The 19,373-nt window shown below is 47.1% G+C and overlaps 1 protein-coding gene and 2 non-coding genes across 3 annotated transcripts in view; 2 read left to right on the top strand and 1 right to left on the bottom strand.

Moving 5' to 3' along the window:
- The first annotated feature begins 7,577 nt into the window (after positions 1-7,577).
- LOC112410012 (U6 spliceosomal RNA) lies at positions 7,578-7,684 on the top strand. Its single transcript, XR_003005304.1, has one exon. It is a non-coding gene; the product is annotated as a U6 spliceosomal RNA (small nuclear RNA).
- Positions 7,685-8,107: 423 nt separating this feature from the next.
- TRNAI-AAU (transfer RNA isoleucine (anticodon AAU)) lies at positions 8,108-8,181 on the bottom strand. Its single transcript has one exon. It is a non-coding gene; the product is annotated as a tRNA-Ile (tRNA).
- A 7,453-nt stretch (positions 8,182-15,634) lies between these two features.
- Positions 15,635-19,373, top strand: part of MOK (MOK protein kinase) — a 38,321-nt gene continuing 34,582 nt past the window's right edge. Inside the window, exon 1 of the mRNA XM_024759270.1 lies at positions 15,635-15,771. Coding sequence (XP_024615038.1) covers positions 15,762-15,771 — 10 coding nt within the window. The 5' untranslated portion in view covers positions 15,635-15,761. The remainder of the gene's footprint in view (positions 15,772-19,373) is intronic.

The raw sequence follows: 19,373 nt of genomic DNA, 5'->3' as shown, positions 1-19,373 counted from the left end.
CCGACAGGCCCTCTTTGGACTCAACCCTCTACCAAGTAGAGGGTCAATAAAAATATCACACAGGACAGAATGGAAACCCTCGCTGAAATCAAGCTGGAGTGTATCTGTCTGAGTGCATGTTATACACTTACTACAAACAGCAGAGACAAGTCAACATATTGGTTTTTGAGGAAGGGTACAGAGCTGGTCCTGGGCTGCTGCGAATCCAATGACAGCTAGATTTACTTGCACATCTTTTAAGAATCACATTTGTTTCACTTTACTACCAATCACTTCGAATGTGTCTCTAAGCTCGTGGGGTATTACCAGATAATGCCATTAAAGACAGACAGATAGAACGCCCACCCCCCCAGGCCAAATCCTATTGTTTTAGAATTACCACAAGTGGCCAAGCTGGTCTAATTCTTTCATCTGCTTTCCAGACCAGTTTACCAAGTGGGTACTATACTTGATACTTTGTTATATGTCTATTTCATTCAACAAAGTTTTACTAAGTATCTCTGGGTGCCAATACACAAACAAAAGTTAAGTCCCAGCCTCACCCTTGGGGAGGGGGTGTTTCCCCTGCCCCACCTCAGTCACCTACAAACTTGCTGACTCAGGATATCCTGCCTCAAAATCTGTACTTTCAAAGCTCCACTGATGATTCTGAAGGCAGACTAGGTTTCCTAAAGAACACCGATAGGAAAGCAACACCAAGGTGCAACAGGTGCAGTAAGAGGGGCAGAACAGTTCAGGCCTGGTAGGCTTCCCAGAAGCGGTGACCTCCGCGGGGGGCCTTGAAAGCTGAGTAGAATTTTTCCCAGATGGAACATCTATCCTAGGAGTAAGGAAAAAGGTGTGAATGCAGGGATGCATGAAAAAGGGCATGCTGTGTGGTAGGAAACTGGAAATGTTTCTGTGGGGCAGGAACGGGAAGGATGGGAGGGATAGGGGCTGACCTGTGGGAGTGTGTCCACTTGGTCTGTGCCTTCTAATCCACACCACCCCCGACAGAGAACCACAAGGCCTGGGATCTCCAAAGGCACACCTGCCCCACCTCCAGCACTGCCTCTCCTCTCCTGTATTTTCAACTTGGACCCACCCTGCAGATCTAGTTCATATGCCACCTCTTCTGATCCCCTCAGCCAGAAATAACCTCTCCCTTTCTCTCAATGCATTTAGTTCTTTATCGTACCTCTAGCTTTCTGGCCTTGATCAGAAGTTACCCTGAGTCATGTTTTACCTGCCTGGTAACATCATAACCTCCCTAGGGGCAAGGTACACATCTGATTTGTCTTTGTGGCCTCCATGGCACAGCTTGTGGGGGGGGGGGAGGCGCGGGCGGGCAGGCAAAGAATATTAGCTGAACAGACTGCAAAATTACATCGTCGTGAATGCAGGTAGAATTTATAGCATTCCAACTAGATTAGCTACCGAACATGACCATGCTACCTAAGTTTGCTTTCATTTTCTGGAATACGTCATTTTTGGACTCCTTCCTAAGCTACTAAACCCAAAAAGCTGTAGCCACATTCAACAGGCCCTGGAGAGTAGCCACACCTAGGGGACCCCGGGCAAAAATCACTCAACCCCTCTGAGCTAGTTCTTCATCTGTAAAACGCAGATAAAAGCACTTCCGTGTGGCTGCTGAGAACCAAGCGGCTCAGCCCAGTGCCAGGCACGGAGCAGAAGCCAGCAAATGAGCCACTGGCACCCTTCTGACTCCACAGACCTGCTGTGCAGGGCTTATATGAGAGGCACCTGTTTCAACAGCAGAGTACGAGCTGGAAAGCTCACCCAAGGAGCCAAACCTCCTACAAATAAGGAAACTAAAGCCCAAAGAGGTCGCGTTACCCAAGGTCACACCTCTAAGAAGTATGGCATTTGAGCAGAATCATACTTGTCTTCCCAAACTTTAGTGAGACAACCTTTCCAGTCTTGATGACCAACTGGGTATGACCCTAAACTGTCAAAATCACTCAGTCAAAAACAAAACCGGGGCTTCCCTGGTGGCGCAGTGGTTGAGAGTCCGTCTGCCGATGCAGGGGACGCGGGTTCGTGCCCCGGGTCCGGGGGGATCCCACATGCTGTGAAGCGGCCGGGCCCGTTAGCCATGGCCACTAGGCCTGCGCGTCCGGAGCCTGTGCTCCGCAATGGGAGAGGCCACAACAGTGAGAGGCCCGCGTACCGCAAAAAAAAAAAAAAAAACCATAAGTGAAACCCCGTGAAGATCGCTGATTCTATTCTCTACCTATTTATTCTAGTGGAAGAAAAATCTACGGCAATTTTGAAGTGAGAAGCATTGTCCTTTAGAAGCCCAGTGCTGAAAGGGGATGACTTTACACGTAATGGGAAGGACCTCAGGCTTCAGGTGCTACACCGGACCCTCTGGGCTCGGAAGACCACGTTCTAGATCCAGCTTCCCTAGCAGCCAAGAGCTGTGTGACGGGAAAACAGCGCCGCTGAGAAGGGATGTTGGCTAGTACACAGAGTGCTTTCACGTGTCTCACTCATTAAGCGAATGTCGGGCACGTGCTGGGCCATTTGTAACTGGGGTTACAAACACAGGCACTGCCACAAGCCCTGCACCAAGTTACTGTAATGTACTTAATTCTGTCCCGAGTCTCGTCCGTGCCACTTGCAGCACCTTCCACATGGAAAATTCTCCTCTTAATGTCCTTCTAACCCATTCTGGTCTCCACTCCGGTGTCAGGCCTAAGGACTGCTCACTCTCCAGCAGCCCCCGTGTCGGGCCCACAACACGCCTCACATCCTTCAGGGCTGTGGTTGACGCTGCGCCTCGGGCAGGGCCCGGAACACCGTGAGTGATCAAGGCGGAATGAACGGACGAAGGCCTGCGAGAGGAGCCAGGCGGCACGGAGGAGCCCTGAGCAGGGCTGGGTCCCAGGCAGGGGCCGCCACGGGCACAGGCTCCGAGAGCCCGGAGCGGGGGAGGAGTTGAAAACGCTGGGGCGGTGACAGGTGCGGGTGGCCTGCGGTCCCCGTGGAGCTGAGTGTGGGGACGCCCTGAATTGTAACGCGGGCGGACACCGGTTCTGCCGCTCTGGCCTGCGGGAGCCCGGCCGCCGCCGCCGCCGCCGCCGCCGCCATCCTCACTGCCGTCCTCAGCCTCAGGCTCCGCGTCCGCCATAACGGCCGACGCGGGGACTCGAACCCCAGTCACTGAGCGCCGACCGCTCAAATGTGCGTCACCTGGGAAAGGGGGCAGCTACGAGTGCCCCGCAGGCCAAGACACCTCGGAAGGCGAATGCACCTGACCGAGCAGATCGGTAGGCGGGGCGTGAGCCGGGCCGGCTCTGCCACCGCTTCACCAACAACAGGACCCGGCCGAATTTTCTTATGGCTTGTCGTAGACGTATTTATCGTTCACATATCACCTCCTCCAGGAGCTGTCCGGGAACTCTCAGGCAAAGGTCCTCGAGGTTCCAGAGCCCCGGCCCTAACATCACCCTGGCCAAATGTTCTCAACGTCACGTGAAGACCCTGCCTGGACGTAGACTCCCAGGCCCCACCTCCAGACCTTCCGATTTAATATACCCGAGAGGTGGTTCAAAGTGTGAATTTTTATATATAAATTTATTTTATTTTATTTATTTAGTTTTGACTGCGTTAGGTCTTCTTTGCTGCACGCAGGCTTCCTCTAGTTGTGGTGTGTGGGGGGGCTGTTCTTCGTTGCCGTGCGCGGGCTTCTCATTGCGGTGGCTTCTCTTCAGAGCACGAGCTCTAGGCGCACGGACTTCAGTAGTTGCGGCTCGCGGCCTCAGTAGTTGTGGCGCACGGGCTTAGTTGCTCCGCGGCATGTGGGATCTTCCCGGACCAGAGCTGGAGCCCCTGTCCCCTGCCTTGGCAGGAGGATTCTTAACCACTGCGCCACCAGGGAAGTCCCTCAAAGTGTGCATTTTTAACAAGTGTGCTCCCCAACCCCGAAATTGTTTCCATGCCGGCCCCCTCCTCCCTACCCACTCACCCAGGCGGGGCGCACCTCGAGGGTGTAGTTTTACTCATTCAGTGTCCAGCGGTGCACGCTCAGGCAATGAATGATGGACGAATATGAATGCATGAACAAACGAGCGAATGAACAGCCCCACCCCTCTTCACAGCTCAGTCCGCAGCTCTACCGCCCCCACTTCTTCGGCCCATCCTTTCCCAATCTCCCCTCCTTTTACTGTCCTGATTCCGCGTGTCTTGTAGCCGCTAGTGCTGCACCTGTCTCAAGGGGGCAGTAGAGACATTGGTCAACAAACACTAAGCGCTTGTTGGGTGAGTCATCATCGCTGCCCTCTGTATACAGTCTCGGCTGGAAGAAGGAAGACAAAACCAGCATTTGCTGTATGATATGATGAATGCCGTGATGCTCATGGTGGGGGCAGCTGGGGGCCAGGCTGGTGTCTGAGAAGTTTCCAGTGAACTTGCTGATCATTTTTCTCTCCACAGGACCACCATCGCATCGTCATCATAGTCAATACTCTTGCGTTCGCTATGCTCCCTGCAGTGTCTATCATTAGTAGCCTCACTAAGGATTGGCCAGAGGGGAGATTAGATTTGTGGAATTTGTTTCAATTTCTTTCTTTCTTTTTTTTTTTTTTCCCCTCAATATTTATGTATTTGGCTGCGCCGGGTCTTAGTTGCGGCACTCAGGATCTAGGATCTTTGTTGCAGCGTGCAGGATCTTCCTTGAGGCATGCGGGATCTTTAAGTTGCAGCAAGTGGGATCTGTTTCCCCTACCAGGGATCGAACCGGGAGCCCCCTGCATTTGGAGTGCAGAGTCTTAGCCCCTGGACCACCAGGGAAGTCCCTGTTTCAATTTCTTAATCCTTTTGTTTTCTTTCTTTCTGTCTGTCTTTTCTTTTCTTTTCTTCCTTCCTTTCTTTCTTTCTTCTTTTTTTTTTTAAACTTTTGAAAGAAAGATCTTTTCATCCTTCCATCCTCAGATGTCAGAAAGATCCTCTCTGATCCCTAAGCCAAGAACTGCCCCTCATCTAGAACACAGTATCCCATTTATCTTTTTGAGCCTGGAAGGGAGGAAAAACTTTTCCTCTGTCCTCTTAGGTTCAGTCTCTGGGGGAGTGTGAATTAAACTGACAAAAGACAGATTAACATGAAAAAAGACCATTTTTAATAATGTATTTTTATTCATGTACCTACAGGAATTCACAGAAAAATGTGACTCCAAGAGGCAGTTAGAATGTGGGGCTTATATAGTATTATCTTAACAGGGGAGGGGATGGGTGGAGAGGGCACTTACCGGACAAAAAACAACTTAGGAAAGATAAATAGGCTCTTACCTAGAGTAGATGGGAGATAAGATAGTTTTAAGACAATGCCTGTCTAGGTGATGCCAGCTTCTCCTCTCCAGTGATAAAAGTCAGTCTTGCCTGATTGTTTCCTGGGGATTTATGACAATTGAATTCCTCTGAGTTCTTTTGGAAGGCTCTACTTTAGGCAGATGAGGCTTTTCAGGAACTCAAATGGCTTCTGCTCAAAATAATTTTTATGCCACAGAGGTGTATTCCGGACCCCTTCAAGCCCTTGTTTAGGAAAGTACGGGCTCTGAGGGCAGCAACCTCGGCTGGCTCCTGCTCTGCAAGGTCCCCGCATCTAACAGGGTGCCTGTAACACACATCCAAGGTGTGAAATGCAACCAGTGTACAGGTGTCTATTCTAGAGGTCAGCAGCCCTAGGTTCTCCTTCTAACTGTTCATAATAACAACGGTCCCATAGCTGGCATTTAATGGGCACTTTTAGTACACACTGAGCACTCGCCAACGGCTTTAAGCCTGTGGTCTGTGGCTTTAAGCCTTGAGCCGTTACAGATTTAAGTCAGAGCTTAAGAACTATTTGAGAAAAGAATGAAAGGAAAACAGTCAAACAGGACAAAACAATAATAGTTTAGTCAGAAAGCAAAGTCAAGGAGCTTTAGTTCCTCCTCAAGGGCTATACATAGTATTCTGAGCCGTATCCTGGGAGCTGTCTTGTAGGTACTGAAATCCCCACCAGGTGGAAGAAAGTAGCTCCACGATGACCAGACCGTAGCCATGACATAAGCTGCCACAACTCCGAGAATTGGCCTCAAAGAAATGGGAACAAACCGACCCTGGACCTGAAGATTAACTCTACTTAACACAATCAAGATGAGGCTGATGAGACCACCTCACGACCAGCTGCAAGATGACTGTCACGGCTGACTGTGCCGTTTCTGCATGTAGCCCCCTCCCTGTCTATAAAAGCTCTTGCCCACTGGCTGTCAGTGGTGGGGAGTTGGCCTTTGGACAGGAGTCCGGCCTCACTCCCCGCCACCCGCCTCCCCTCACTGTCGGCGTCTGAAATAAAGCAAACTTTCCTTTCCACCAACCTTGCCTCTTTATTGGCTTTTGAGCAGCGAGCAGCCAGACCCCACTTTCGGTTACAGTTGGACCCTGATATAATATGGCATTCACCCTAAAAAGCTAGACTTAGTTAAACTAAAAATGCCTGACTTGGACTACGAGTGAGAAATTCATCCAGCTGACCCTCTGGCTACATAATGCAGAACCAGGAGGAAGAAACGTGAAGTCTAAGAGCTCTCTGAAAAACAAAAAAAACAGCAAGAGGGGGAGTCTCTTTTTAATAATGTATTTTTATTCATGTACCTACAGGAATTCACAGAAAAATGTGACTCCAAGAGGCAGTTAGAATGTGGGGCTTATATAGTATTATCTTAACAGGGGAGGGGATGGGTGGAGAGGGCACTTACCGGGGTTTCCGGGTTTCCAGATGCTTCTGTTACCCCAAAACTGGGTTCGCCTCTTGGTGGGTGTGGAGCCAAAAGACAACCAAGCCAAAAATTGAGAGAAGGAAGGATGTATTACTTGCAGAGAGTAAGGAGAACACCAGGGAGCTCTCCCAAAGCGGTGTCAATCCAAACAGCAAAATTGCGGAAGGGGCTTGGGTGGTATATGTATATTCATGAAGGGTCCTGGGTTGTATATGCATATTCATGAAGGGTCCTGGGTGGTATATGCATATTCATGAAGGGGCTTGAGCAGAGGAGAATTCAGCCTAGAATTGGGGCAGAGTTGTTGATTGAAATCACGAGGGTCAGAAAAGGTCAACATCATGAATCTTTAGGTTCCAGTAGATCTGGTGAAGAAAGTTTAAATTCTGCAAAACAGCTCAAGAAAGTGCTTCCGGCTAATCTTTACCACTGAAACAGAACTAGGAGTCTTTACAACTGATTTATTATCTTTGGTATTGTTACTTCTCTAGCCCAATAACAGTTTGTTCTTTCGTTCCCTTAAGATCGTTGTTACTGAGACCTGTTCAAGGGCAAGCATTGTGGCCAGGCTTAGATTACAAAATGACTTAGGCCTGAAAGGGCTTCTCTCATGTCAAGAAAGCCATGCCTGGTTCTCTTTCTCCCACCTGCCCAATCTGCTTACACTTCCACAACCAGAAGGGCCTCACTAAAAACATGGCAGTCATTGGCTGGTCACTGTCTGCATGTGGGTTGGAATTTGTGTCTCTCATTTACTGCTCCCTGCCTAGACTAGGGTGCCGGGCATGCAGTAGGCTCTCCATTAACATGTGTGGAATGGTGCTCTCTTTGGCAGCACATATACTAAAATAGGAAGGATACGGAGAAGATTAGCATGGCCCTCGCGCAAGGATGACACTCAAATTCTTGAAGCGTTCCATATTCAAAAAACAAAACAACAGCAAAAAAAAAAAAAAGATGTGTGGAATGAATGAATTCCAACCCTGGATTTTCAATTCTAAGAACTCCAGAAAACTGAGGTCTCCCCACGAGGACCCTCAGAAGCTCTGCATTAGGTAGCAACCGGCGGTGGCAACTGAGAGCATCCTAAAAAAGGACCCAAAGTGGGCTGCAGGCTTGCAACGCGCGGGGACTTGGGGTAACTAGTCAAAGCCCGAGCCCGCGCGGGATCCTGCCCTCCCTCCCCACCCGGTAGCCTGCCCCAACTTCCGGGCCGAGTCCAGAATGATTCCGCGACTCCCTCCTGTTTGCACGCGGCTCACAGCACTCAAAAGGCATATTTTTCAAAGCCAGATACAGTTGTAAAACAATCCCATAACGTGGGGGAGGGAAAAGGAAACCGGCACCTGTGGCCCGTACGGGGATCGAACCCGCGACCTTGGCGTTATTAGCACCACGCTCTAACCAACTGAGCTAACCGGCCACTGAGCGCACCAGCGCCGCCGGCATACCTATGAGATTTCTCCGCCTGCTCCAGGCCGTGAGCTGGCCAAGCGCCTCTAGGCGGAGTCAGCCGTGCTGACTCCCAGCCGGCTCCCGCGGAGGGCTGTTGTCATCCCCATTGGCCAGATGAAACAACTGAGACCCGGGGCCTTTAAGGAGAAGGGAAGTGACTTCTTACAGCGAATCGGAGGCTTTCGCAGGGGAAATGCAAGCTGATCTTAAAACTTAACTCGGGAGCAGGATTTTCCAATATTGCAACTCGGTGCAATTTTTATTCATCTCTGAGAATCCTTGCAGCATGGAAACTTCGTGTATCAAGAGCATTTGGCGAGGCTAAATACAGCTTGGAAAATGCAGAAAACCAGATGATAAAGGACAAAAGAACCACCGAATTCCCCACCGCCCCGAAACAACGGCTACTGGAGACTTGGCATCCTTCTGGCCAATCTTTTTTCACTGTACGGTGTATTAAAAAAAAATTTTTTTTAATTATATATATATATATGATTCAATTCAACCTTGTTAAAAAGAATATAATTTTTTTTTTTTGCGGTACGCGGGCTTCTCACTGTCGTGGACTCTCCCGTTGCGGAGCACAGGCTCCGGACGTGCAGGCTCAGCGGCCATGGCTCACGGGGCCAGCCGCTTCGCGGCATGTGGGATCGGGGAACGAACCCGTGTGCCCTTCCTCGGCAGGCGGACTCGCAACCACTGCGCCACCAGGGAAACCCTGAGAATATAATTTTTATGTTGCTTTTTGTACTTAATATTCTATTATAAGCATATCGTTCAGTAATTGAAAATGTCATTTTATAATGGTTCCCCAGTGTTTCTTCAAGTAGGTAAGGCATAGTTCTTCCTTCCCCCTCCTTCTGGAATGTCTGGAAATTGTTGTCATTTTGTCCTCTCTTGCTATACAGCACATGAATAAATCATAAAATAGGGGCAGAATGGGCAATATGACAGCCACTGCAAAGGGATAGGGTCTGTATGCAAAAAAAAAAAAGGAGAAAAAATGCTGTAAAGACAAAACTCAAAGATGTCCATTCCCCCACCTGTATGTCCCAGGGGTCTCTTGGTCTCTGAGAGGCCCTAGCCGCCTGTGCTGCTGGGGCAGACGCTCCAGAAGTACAGGAGAGAAACACCAGCTTTTCACACTGTCCACGGCTCTGGTCTGATTACTCCAAAAAACTGTAACCATCTCCCACGGCAGATGTCTCATCAAGGTTCCCTGTTGCGAGCAGCAGAAGCAGACTCTAGCTAATCTTAACAGAAGAGATTTAACTGAAAAGATGTGAAGTAGCTCACCCCACCACCAGGAAGGCTGGAGAACCAAGTGCGGACAAAGAGCCACTCGGTCAAGACATACTCGTTCACCCTGGCAATGCCCTAACCCCAGGGAATCAGCTGTGAGCAAAACAGGCCGAATCCTGTCCTCACGGAGCTCAGTTTAGCAAAGACAGGTGTTAGAGTGAGTGGAGAGGTTTAGGTGCTGTGCTGTAAGTAAACTGTGCTGGTGGTGGAGGACTGAGCAGGTTCCTGGAGACTGGGACACTTGACTGGGACAGATAAATGTTGGCCAAGGCGGTAGAGTGAGCTGCCCGTGACGGCAGCCATCCTGTCCATTTTGCTTACAGCTGAATGCCCAGAGCCTAGCACTCTGTCTGCAATAATATGTGTTTAATAAATAGGAATCAGATTGTTACCGAACCAAACTTGGGTCCCCTCGCCCCTTCACTGTGAAGCCCATCTACTGACCCCCAGTTGTGGTGAAGGAAAGTGCAGCGTTTACTGTAGGGCACCAAGCAAGGAATTCAGGAGTGTGAGTGCTCAAAATACCCCAACTCCCCGATGGGATGGGTTTCAGCAAAGCATTTTTAAAGGCCAGGTGAGGGGCTGGAGCAGAAGATATGGGGGAGGGGTCTGTTCCGGGAAGGCCCCATAGGGTTGTGCTCAGTTACAAAATGGATGAAATAGCTAATTCCAAAATTATCTTACACTTTAAAGCAAGGTCAGATAGGGACTTCCCCTGGTGGTCCAGTGGTTAAGACTTCACCGTCCAGTGCAGTGGGTGCAGGTTCAGGGAGCTAAGATCCCACATGCCTTGGGGCCAAAAAGCAAAACATAAAACAAAAGCAATATTGTAACAAATTCAATAAAGACTTTTAAAATGGTCCACATCAAAAACAACAACAAAAAAGCAAGTCAGATAAAGTTTTTTTATTCTGTTCACACCTTCCCCTTCTGGCCCAGCCCCGATAGGGTTGCCAGATTTAGCAACTAATTTAGCATAGTAAGTATGTCCCATGCAATATTTGGGACGTACTTGTTTGTTGTTGATCAGGAATTCAACTTCAACTGGGCATCCTGTACCGTATCCGTCCATCCCGCAGCCACAGTAACAGCCGTTTGAAAGTCCCCACCTAACCAGCTCCTTTCCCCCACTCCCTCTGCCACCATCACCCTCCTTCCTGGTGTTCCAGCCGCGTGTCCTGAGTAGGCGGGGCGCTCCTGGCCAAGTCTATATTCCAAGGCCAAGACCCGAGGTTGGGGAGACACAGTGACTGAATATAGACGGCAGGGGGCACCCTAGATCTACGTAGCCAGCTCCGCACCTGGGCGCCCGGGCTCCTCGGAGCCCGGTGCTGACGGAGGGCTGGGCCTTTACCCACCGCTATTCTCCAAAAGTCTCTGAACTCGTCCAGCTATCCTCACTCCATCTTACAGGACTTCCAAGACAAACAAGCCCTAATTTTCATTCTGTGAGTTAGGAAAACGCAAACATACACGATCAGAATTAAACGGTATTGAGTATTATTACTCGGGTTTTCAAATGTCTGAGGGTGGGACTTTGGCTCATGCCGCTACCTTGGATTTTAAATAGTCATTTGCTTTAAATTCAACTTATAAAACTTGTCATTCTGCTTATAAGTTGGATCCTTTGGTATGAAAATAAAGGCACACTGTAGTCGTTTCCTAGAGCTACTATAGTAAAATACCACGAACTGGGTGAATTAAACAACAGAATTAGTCTCTCACAGTTTTGGAGGCCAGAAGTCCAAAGATCAAGGTGTCCTTGGGGTAGAATCTGGTCCATGCCGCTTCCCCAGCTTCTGGTGCTTTGCTGGCATCTTTGATGTCCCTCCGCTTGTAGAAGCATCAGTCTGATCTCTGCCTCCATGCATGGATCCCAACTTCCTACAACAGTGCCAGGCACGTGGCACGTATTCAATAAGTATCTGTTGAATGAATGTGAAATTCATTGTGCTGAGCATCCCATGGGACTTTTCAAGTTGGAAACATGTCCTTTCATCCTGGCAACATTTCTGATGAAGAATACTCCTGAAGGAGACTTGAGCATCTCCTTCACTTCATATGCTCTCTTTTCTTTTTCTGGAACACCATTCTTCAGAGGTCAGACCTTCTGGGTTGATTCTAGCCTGACATTGGGCCTCTTTTGCATCCACACTAGACCACAATCTCATTCATAGTGTTTGGTTAACCACGATTCTTCGTGTTAATTTGAACGTCTAATGTTCTCCTTGCTCTTATTTCATATTCCTGCTCATGCTTAGTTTCCTCTGAGATACATTTATTATTATTATTACTATTATTTTGGCTGTGTGGCGTGGCTTGGGGGAATCTCAGTTCCCCGACCAGGGATTGAACCCGGGCCTCATCAGTGAAAGCCCAGAATCCTAACCAGTAGGCCACCAGGGAACCCCCTATTATTTTCTAAAATGAATCTAATTTCTAATATCTGTAGGTAGATTTGCATTTTACCCACCTTACCAAGGTTAACATGTTTGAAATTTCTGTCCTTCCTAATTTTTCTTTCTAACTTCTGCCCATTTCCTGGTCTGAACGTAATTAAGATGCTCAGCAGAAACAGATTGTCTGCTAAACATAGCCTAATGGCTGAATCTCTTGACATTGGGAATTAGGGAGAAGCTAATGCTAGGATACAGGATGAACTGTCTGAGGAACAGTTTTAGAATGAGTCAAAAGTGCAAGTGGCTATAATTAGGTACTGTTCAGGCAGAGTTTTAAAAGCAGAGCTCCTAGGATGCAGGCTGGCTCCATTTCACAAGCATCTTTTGAGCACGTAATATATGCCTGGCTGCTGGCACTGTGTGCGCTGGGCGGGCAAGGGGCTCAGGGCGGGGCCCTCCCTGGAGGAGCTCACAGCCTGTTATTTCTCATCTGCCACTTTCTTTTGTCATTTAGGGCATGAGTGGTCTAAGGAAGCAGGTTAACCAGGCCACACAGCTGAAACCCGAGGAGGCTGACCCCTCTGTCTATAAACTATAGGGAGAGACCTTCTTCAGCAATTGCTTTTCAAAGTAATATTTCCTAGTCTATTTAGAATTAAAGAAAGAATAAGGCTGGGAATTCCTTGGTGGTCCAGGGATTAGGACTCAGCGCTTTCACGGCCGTGGCCCAGGTTCAATCCCTGGTCGAGGAACTAAGATCTCGCAAGCCACTCAGTGCGGCAAAAAAATAAAAAAGTTTAGCAGCAGCGTCACCTGGGATTCTGTTAGAGACGGGAAATTTCAAACCCCACCCCAGAATGACAGACTCAGAAGCTTTGGGTGTGGGGCCCTGCAGAATCCAGAGTCACCTGAAGGCAGGTGATTTCGGTGGAGGCTAAAGATTGAAAACCACTGCTCTGGGCAAAATCTCGCACCAATTCCCTTTTTGTCTTCCTGCTAAGGTCCCTGTTTGTATCCTTTGATCTTCCATTCCGGAGGCCCTTCCACGCTCCCTCTCCCAGGGCCTCCAGGTACGAAGTGCAGGTTGTGGACCAGGGTGCAGTCTGCGTGGCCCTGGAGGGCTGAAGTCCACTAGCCCCTGCTCACCTGGGGAGGCACACCAACGCTGCGTCTACTTACAGGGGGCGCCTTGCTCTAACACCTCCTCAGGATCAGGACCCACCTGGTCTTCTTTAGGATTTCACCACTACTTGTCCACAGTGAAGGTGAACAGAAAATGCACATTGGAATCGGTGAGGCAGGGGCTCATCTGCTAACTGCATTTGCCTGTTTAACAAGTATTCAATGAATATCCAGAAACTGGCTCTGCCTCCAGAAGAGATGAAAGACAGGTGGGTGGGCTGCTCAAGGAGCTTAGAACCTACCTGGGTGGCAGAAAGGAACAGGAAAGAGACAGTGAGAGAAAGATAAATGTGACTTGAAGACAAGTCCCCACATAAGGGGAAAGACCACAAGGAGGTAAGAAGAGAGAAGTCAAATTCCAGCAATCTGGAGAGATTAGATGTGGCTTTTCAGAGCCAACAAAGATAGTACCATCAACAATAATAATACCAGCAATAACCACCCTTTGTTTTTTTCAATTTACTTGATAAAATTCACATAACATACCATTCTAACTATTTGTTATGTACAATTCAGCGGCTTTTAGTAGACTTACAAACTTGTGCAACTATCACCACTATCTAATTCCAGAACATTGTCAACACCACAAAAAGAAACCCCGTACCTGTTAGCATTCACACCCATTCCCCCAGCCCCTGGCAGCCACTAATCTACTTTCTGTCTCTATGGATTTGTCTAGTCTGGGAATATCCTGTAAATGAAATCATGCAATAGGGTGGCCTTTAGTGTCTGGCTTCTTTCACTCAGCATCATGTTTTTGAGACTGATTAATGGGTTTAGGGTTTCATTTTGGGGTGATGAAAGTGTTTTGGAGCTAGATAAAGGTGATCGTTCCACAACATTGTGGATGTACTAAATGTCACACTTCAAAATGGTTGATTCTACATTATGTGAATTTTGACTCACCTTTTTTTTTTAATAATTTTTATTTTTACTTATTTATTTTTGGCTGTGTTGGGTCTTCGTTGCTGCACGCAGGCTTTCTCTAGTTGCGGCGAGCGGGGGCTACTCTTAGTTGCAGTGCATGGGCTTCTCATTCTGGTGGCTTCCCTTGTTGTGGAGCACGGGCCCTAGGCACACGAGCTTCAGTAGTTGTGGCACACGGGCTCAGTAGTTGTGGCTTGCTGGCTCCAGAGCACAAGCTCAGTAGTTGTGGAGCACGGCTTAGTTGCTCCACAGCATGTGGGATCTTCCCGGACCAGGGATTGAACCTGTGTGCCCTGCATTGGCGGGCAGATTCTTATCCACTGCGCCACCAGGGAAGCCCTTGACTCACAAGAAGTAAAAAAAAAAAAATCAAGGTAGATATGCATTGACTCAGCAGCTCCACTTTAGGAATTTCTCCTATGGGTACACGTAAACGTATAGGAAATGATGCATATTCAGAGCTGGTCACTGCAGCAGTGTTTGAAAGATCAGGCTATTATATTAAAAACAACCTAGGGCTCCCCTGGTGGCGCAGTGGTTAAGAATCTGCCTGCCAATGCAGGGGATACGGGTTCGAGCCCTGGTCAGGGAGGATCCCACATGCCACGGAGCAGCTAAGCCAGCGAGCCACAACTACTGAGCCTGGATGCCACATCTACTGAAGCCCGTGCGCCTAGAGCCCATGCTCCGCAACCAGAGAAGCCACTGCAATGAGAAGCCCGTGCACCACAAGGAAGAGTAGTAGCCCCCACTGTCCGCAACTAGAGAAAGCCTGTGCGCAGCAACAAAGACCCAACACAGCCAAAGATAAATGAAATTTAAATTAATAAATTAAAAAAAAAGAAGCAATCTAGATGACCATCAGTAGGGGACAAGTTAAATAAGGGATGGTACAACCATGAACTAGTATAGCCATTAAATAAAATAATAAAGCTCTTTGGGTACTGGTAGGGGAAAATCTCCAAGTTAAAGGGTCAAGTAAAAAAACAAAACAGAGCAGAGTCTATACTATGCTACCGTTGGTGTAAGAAAAAGGGAATAAAAGAATAAAAGATCTCATATAACATGAGATCTTTGGGGAGATCTACCCTATGGGGAGAGGAACTTCGGACAGAGGGGTGGGAGGGAGGATTTCCACTTTGTTGGCTCTGTTTTTGTTATTTTTGAATCTTGAATCATGTGAATATATTACCTATTTTACATTAATATATTAAAGTTAGTGGATGTTCAATAGTAAGATGAGAACAATACCTGCAAAGAACAGGTATCAACTGACAATTATTTAGTGTGTCCCAGCCCAGTTAAAGCTCAAGGCTGTTGTCCAGGCATTAGGTCCCAAATCGCTAAATTCTCAGGACCGCTGCGGTGAGCGATCCCGGGGAAGGCCGTCTACACAATAATTTAGGCAGGGAACTGCCTGAAGCTGCCAGGGATTGCTTAGCAACTAGAGGGAGGAGGCGGGCCGCAGTGCGCACGCGTACACGTAGGCCTGGCGGGCGCGGACAGGGCGTTTTGCGCACGCGCGGGCTAACGGCGTCGAGGAGTTCAGGGCCGGACGGTTGCTAGGGTGACAGGAATACAACATGGCGGCCGGATCCTAACGCTCTCCATCTAGGGACCACCGTGGAGGTCCTAGTTCGGGACCCTGCCTCAAAGGAGTGGAAGCCAAGGGCCACCCTTTCTGTCCCTTTCTTCTCCTTCCTCTATCGGCAAGGGGTTGTCGCCGGCTTCCGCATCCATGATGAAGAGTTGAGTGGGGCTGGGGAGGGGCGGGACGAGAGGGAGAGTGGCGGCGGGACGGGGGCCGGCTTCCGCAGCCGCTCAGAGGGCGGTGGGAGGCACCGAGGGTGGGGACCCCAAACCTCCCTGGGCTGTTCGAAACCCCAGCCTGCTGGGGTAGCCCGAGGGGTTCGGGGCTGCTCTGGGGGCCGTGAGGGGTCCCACAGCGCCGACCCGAGTCCAGATGAGACTTATTTTGATGCAAGGTTATGTTAGAGTTTGGGGAGATGACTGAAAAAAAAATTTTTTTTTAAATTTTTTAAAAGGCTGGATTGAACCCGAGATTCTTTTCTTGAACATTCGGCAGTAATGTAGTGAGCGGTTACTGTGTGGCTACCTGCCTTTTATTGACATTGTTTTAGTGGACAATTGAGAGGAAAGCTGGGCTGTGTATATTTTCTTTTATTATTATTTTTGGGTCAAGCAGTAGTGTTTTTATCGGAACTTCCTTATAGAAAATTTGAAGCAACTCTTTAGTGAAAGAGTGTACTGGGAAGTTGTGAAATGAGGTAGGGGTAAGACATTTACCTGTGCTTCGATTTGTGGATTATGGACAATCCAAGCGTAACAACTAGAATGGTCTTCTTTTTACATTACTTTACAGATATAATTGTCATTTACGCTTGTGAGCCAGAGGTGCAGAAAAATTCCGACCTCTCTTGCTGTGAAAAGATTAAATTATGTGAGGTGCAGTTATAATGTTTAATTTGCATTGCATTCTAATTGTCAGTTGGTAGTTGGTATATGGCATATACCAGCATAAAGTGTGGACTTATATGCACATATTTTTTACGGTATTCCTTTCTTCCTTCCCAACTATTTATTTTGAAAAATTTCGAATCTACAGAAAGGTTGCAAGAAGAGTACGCTGCATATTTATACACGCTTCACCTAGGTGCACCATTTTGCCTTGTTTGTGTGCCATCTCACCTGTGCTCTGGCATTTTCTTTCTGTCTCTCTCAATTATGTATTTATTTTCGCGGAACCTTTTGAGAGTAGTTGTAGATGTCATTACATTTCACCACTAATAATTCAGCAAGTATCCCCTAAGAAGTAGAACATTCTCCTACATAATCACAGTACAAATAACATGTTGATACAATGCTGTTATGGAATATGCAGTCTATATCTCACATTTTCCCAGTTATCCCAATAATATCCATTACAGGTGTTTTTAGTTTTTCCAGGATCCCAGTCAAAAATCACAAATTGCACTTTGTTGCCATATCTTTTTGGTGTCCTTTAGCTGGCACAGTGTCTTGCCTTTTGTGTCTTTGATGACATTTTTCCAGAATCCAGGCCATGTGTTTTGGAGAATGTCCCACAATTTGGATTTGTCTGATAATTTCCTCATGATTAGCTTTATTTTTTTTTTCTTTTTTCCTTTAGCATCTTTATTGGAGTATAATTGCTTTACAATGTTGTGTTAGTTTCTGCTGTATAACAAAGTGAATCAGCTATATGCATATGTATATCCCCATATCCCCTCCCTCTTGTCTCCATCCCACCCTCCTTATCCCACTCCTCTAGGTGGTCGCAAAGTACTTGTGCAAAAGCTTTTAAGTTTCATTAGGTCCCATTTGTTTGTTTTTATTTCCATTTCTCTAGGAGGTGGTTCAAAAAGGATCTTGCTGTGATTTATGTCATAGAGTGTTCTGCTACGTTTTCCTCTAAGAGTTTTATAGTGTCTGGCCCTACATTTAGGTCTTTAATCCATTTTGAGTTTATTTTTGTGTATGGTGTTAGGAAGTGTTCTAATTTCATTCTTTTACATGTAGCTGTCCAGTTTTCCCAGCACCATATATTGAAGAGGCAATCTTTCCTCCATTGTATACTCTTGCATCCTTTATCAAAGATAAGGTGACCATCTGTGTGTGGGTTTATCTCTGGGCTTTCTATCCTGTTCCACTGATCTATATTTCTGTTTTTGTGCCAATACCATACTGTCTTGATTACTGTAGCTTTGTAGTGTAGTCTGTGAAGTCCAGGAGTGTGATTCCTCCAGCTCCGTCTTTCTTTCTCAAGACTGCTTTGGCTATTCGGGGTCTTTTGTGTTTCCATACAAATTGTGATATTTTTTGTTCTTGTTCTGTGAAAAATGCCAGTGGTAGTTTGATAGGGATTGTGTAGATTGCTTTGGGTAGTATAGTCATTTTCACAATGTTGATTCTAACAATCCAAGAACATGGTATATCTCTCCATCTGTTTGTATCATCTTTAATTTCTTTCATCAGTGTCATAGTTTTCTGCTAACAGGTCTTTTATCTCCTTAGATAGGTTTATTCCTAGGTATTTTATTATTTTTGTTGCAGAGGTAAATGGGAGTGTTTCCTTAATTTCTCTTTCAGATTTTTCCTCATTAATGTATAGGAATGCAAGAGATTTCTATGCATTAATTTTGTATCCTGCTACTCTACCAGATTCATTGATTAACTCTAGTAGTTTCCTGGTAGCATCTTCAGGATTCTCTATGTATAGTATCATACCCTCTGCACACAGTGACAGCTTTACTTCTTCTTTTCTGATTTGGATTCCTTTTATTCCTTTTTCTTCTCTGACTGCTGTGGCTAAAACTTCCAAAACTATGTTGAGTAATAGTGGTGAGAGTGGGCAACCTTGTCTTGTTCCTGATCTTAGAGGAAATGGCTTCTGTTTTTCACCATTGAGAACGATGTTGGTTGTGGGTTTGTCATATATGGTCTTTATTATGTTGAAGTAGGTTCCCTCTATGCCTACTTTCTGGAGAGTTTTGGTTTTTTTAAAATACATTTATTTATGGCTGCATTGGGTCTTCGTTGCCGGGCATGGGCTTTCTCTAGTTGTGGCAGGTGGGGGTGACTCTTCATCACAGTGCACGGGCTTGTCACTGCAGTGGCTTCTATTATTGCAGAGCATGGGATCTAGGTGCACAGGCTTCAGTAGTTGTGGCACACAGGCTCAGTAGTTTGGCTCATGGGCTCTAGAGTGCAGGCTCAATAGTTCTGGAACATGGGCTTAGTTGCTCCACGGCACATGGGATCTTCCTGGACCAGGGCTCGAACCTGTGTCCCGTGTGTTGGCAGGCGGATTCTTAACCACTGTGCCACCAGGGAAGTCCCTGGAGAGTTTTCATCATAAATGGGTGTTGAATTTTGTCAAAAGCTTTTTCTGCATCTATTGAGATGATGATATGGTTTTTATCTTTCATTTTGTTAATATGGTGTATCACATTGATTGATTTGCGTATATTGAAGAATCCTTGCGTTCCTGGGATAAACCCCACTTGATTGTGGTGTATGATCCTTTTAATGTGCTGTTGGATTCTGTTTGCTAGTATTTTGTTGAGGATTTTTGCATCTGTGTTCATCAGAGATATTGGCCTGTAGTTTTCTTTTTTTGTGACGTCTTTGTCTGGTTTTGGTATCAGGGTGATGGTGGCCTCCTAGAATGAGTTTAGGAGTGTTCCTCCCTGTGCTATATTTTGGAAGAGTTTGAGAAGGATAGGTGTTAGCTCTTCTCTAAATGTTTGATAGAATTTGCCTGTGAAGCCATCTGGTCCTGGGCTTTTGTTTGTTGGAAGATTTTTTTTTT

The sequence above is a fragment of the Neophocaena asiaeorientalis genome, unplaced genomic scaffold (assembly GCF_003031525.2).
Source record: "Neophocaena asiaeorientalis asiaeorientalis breed wild unplaced genomic scaffold, Neophocaena_asiaeorientalis_V1.1 scaffold476, whole genome shotgun sequence".
Lineage (NCBI taxonomy): Eukaryota > Metazoa > Chordata > Mammalia > Artiodactyla > Phocoenidae > Neophocaena > Neophocaena asiaeorientalis.
The sequence above is the reverse complement of the archived record's forward strand: the minus strand, read 5'-3'. Positions and strand labels throughout refer to the sequence as shown.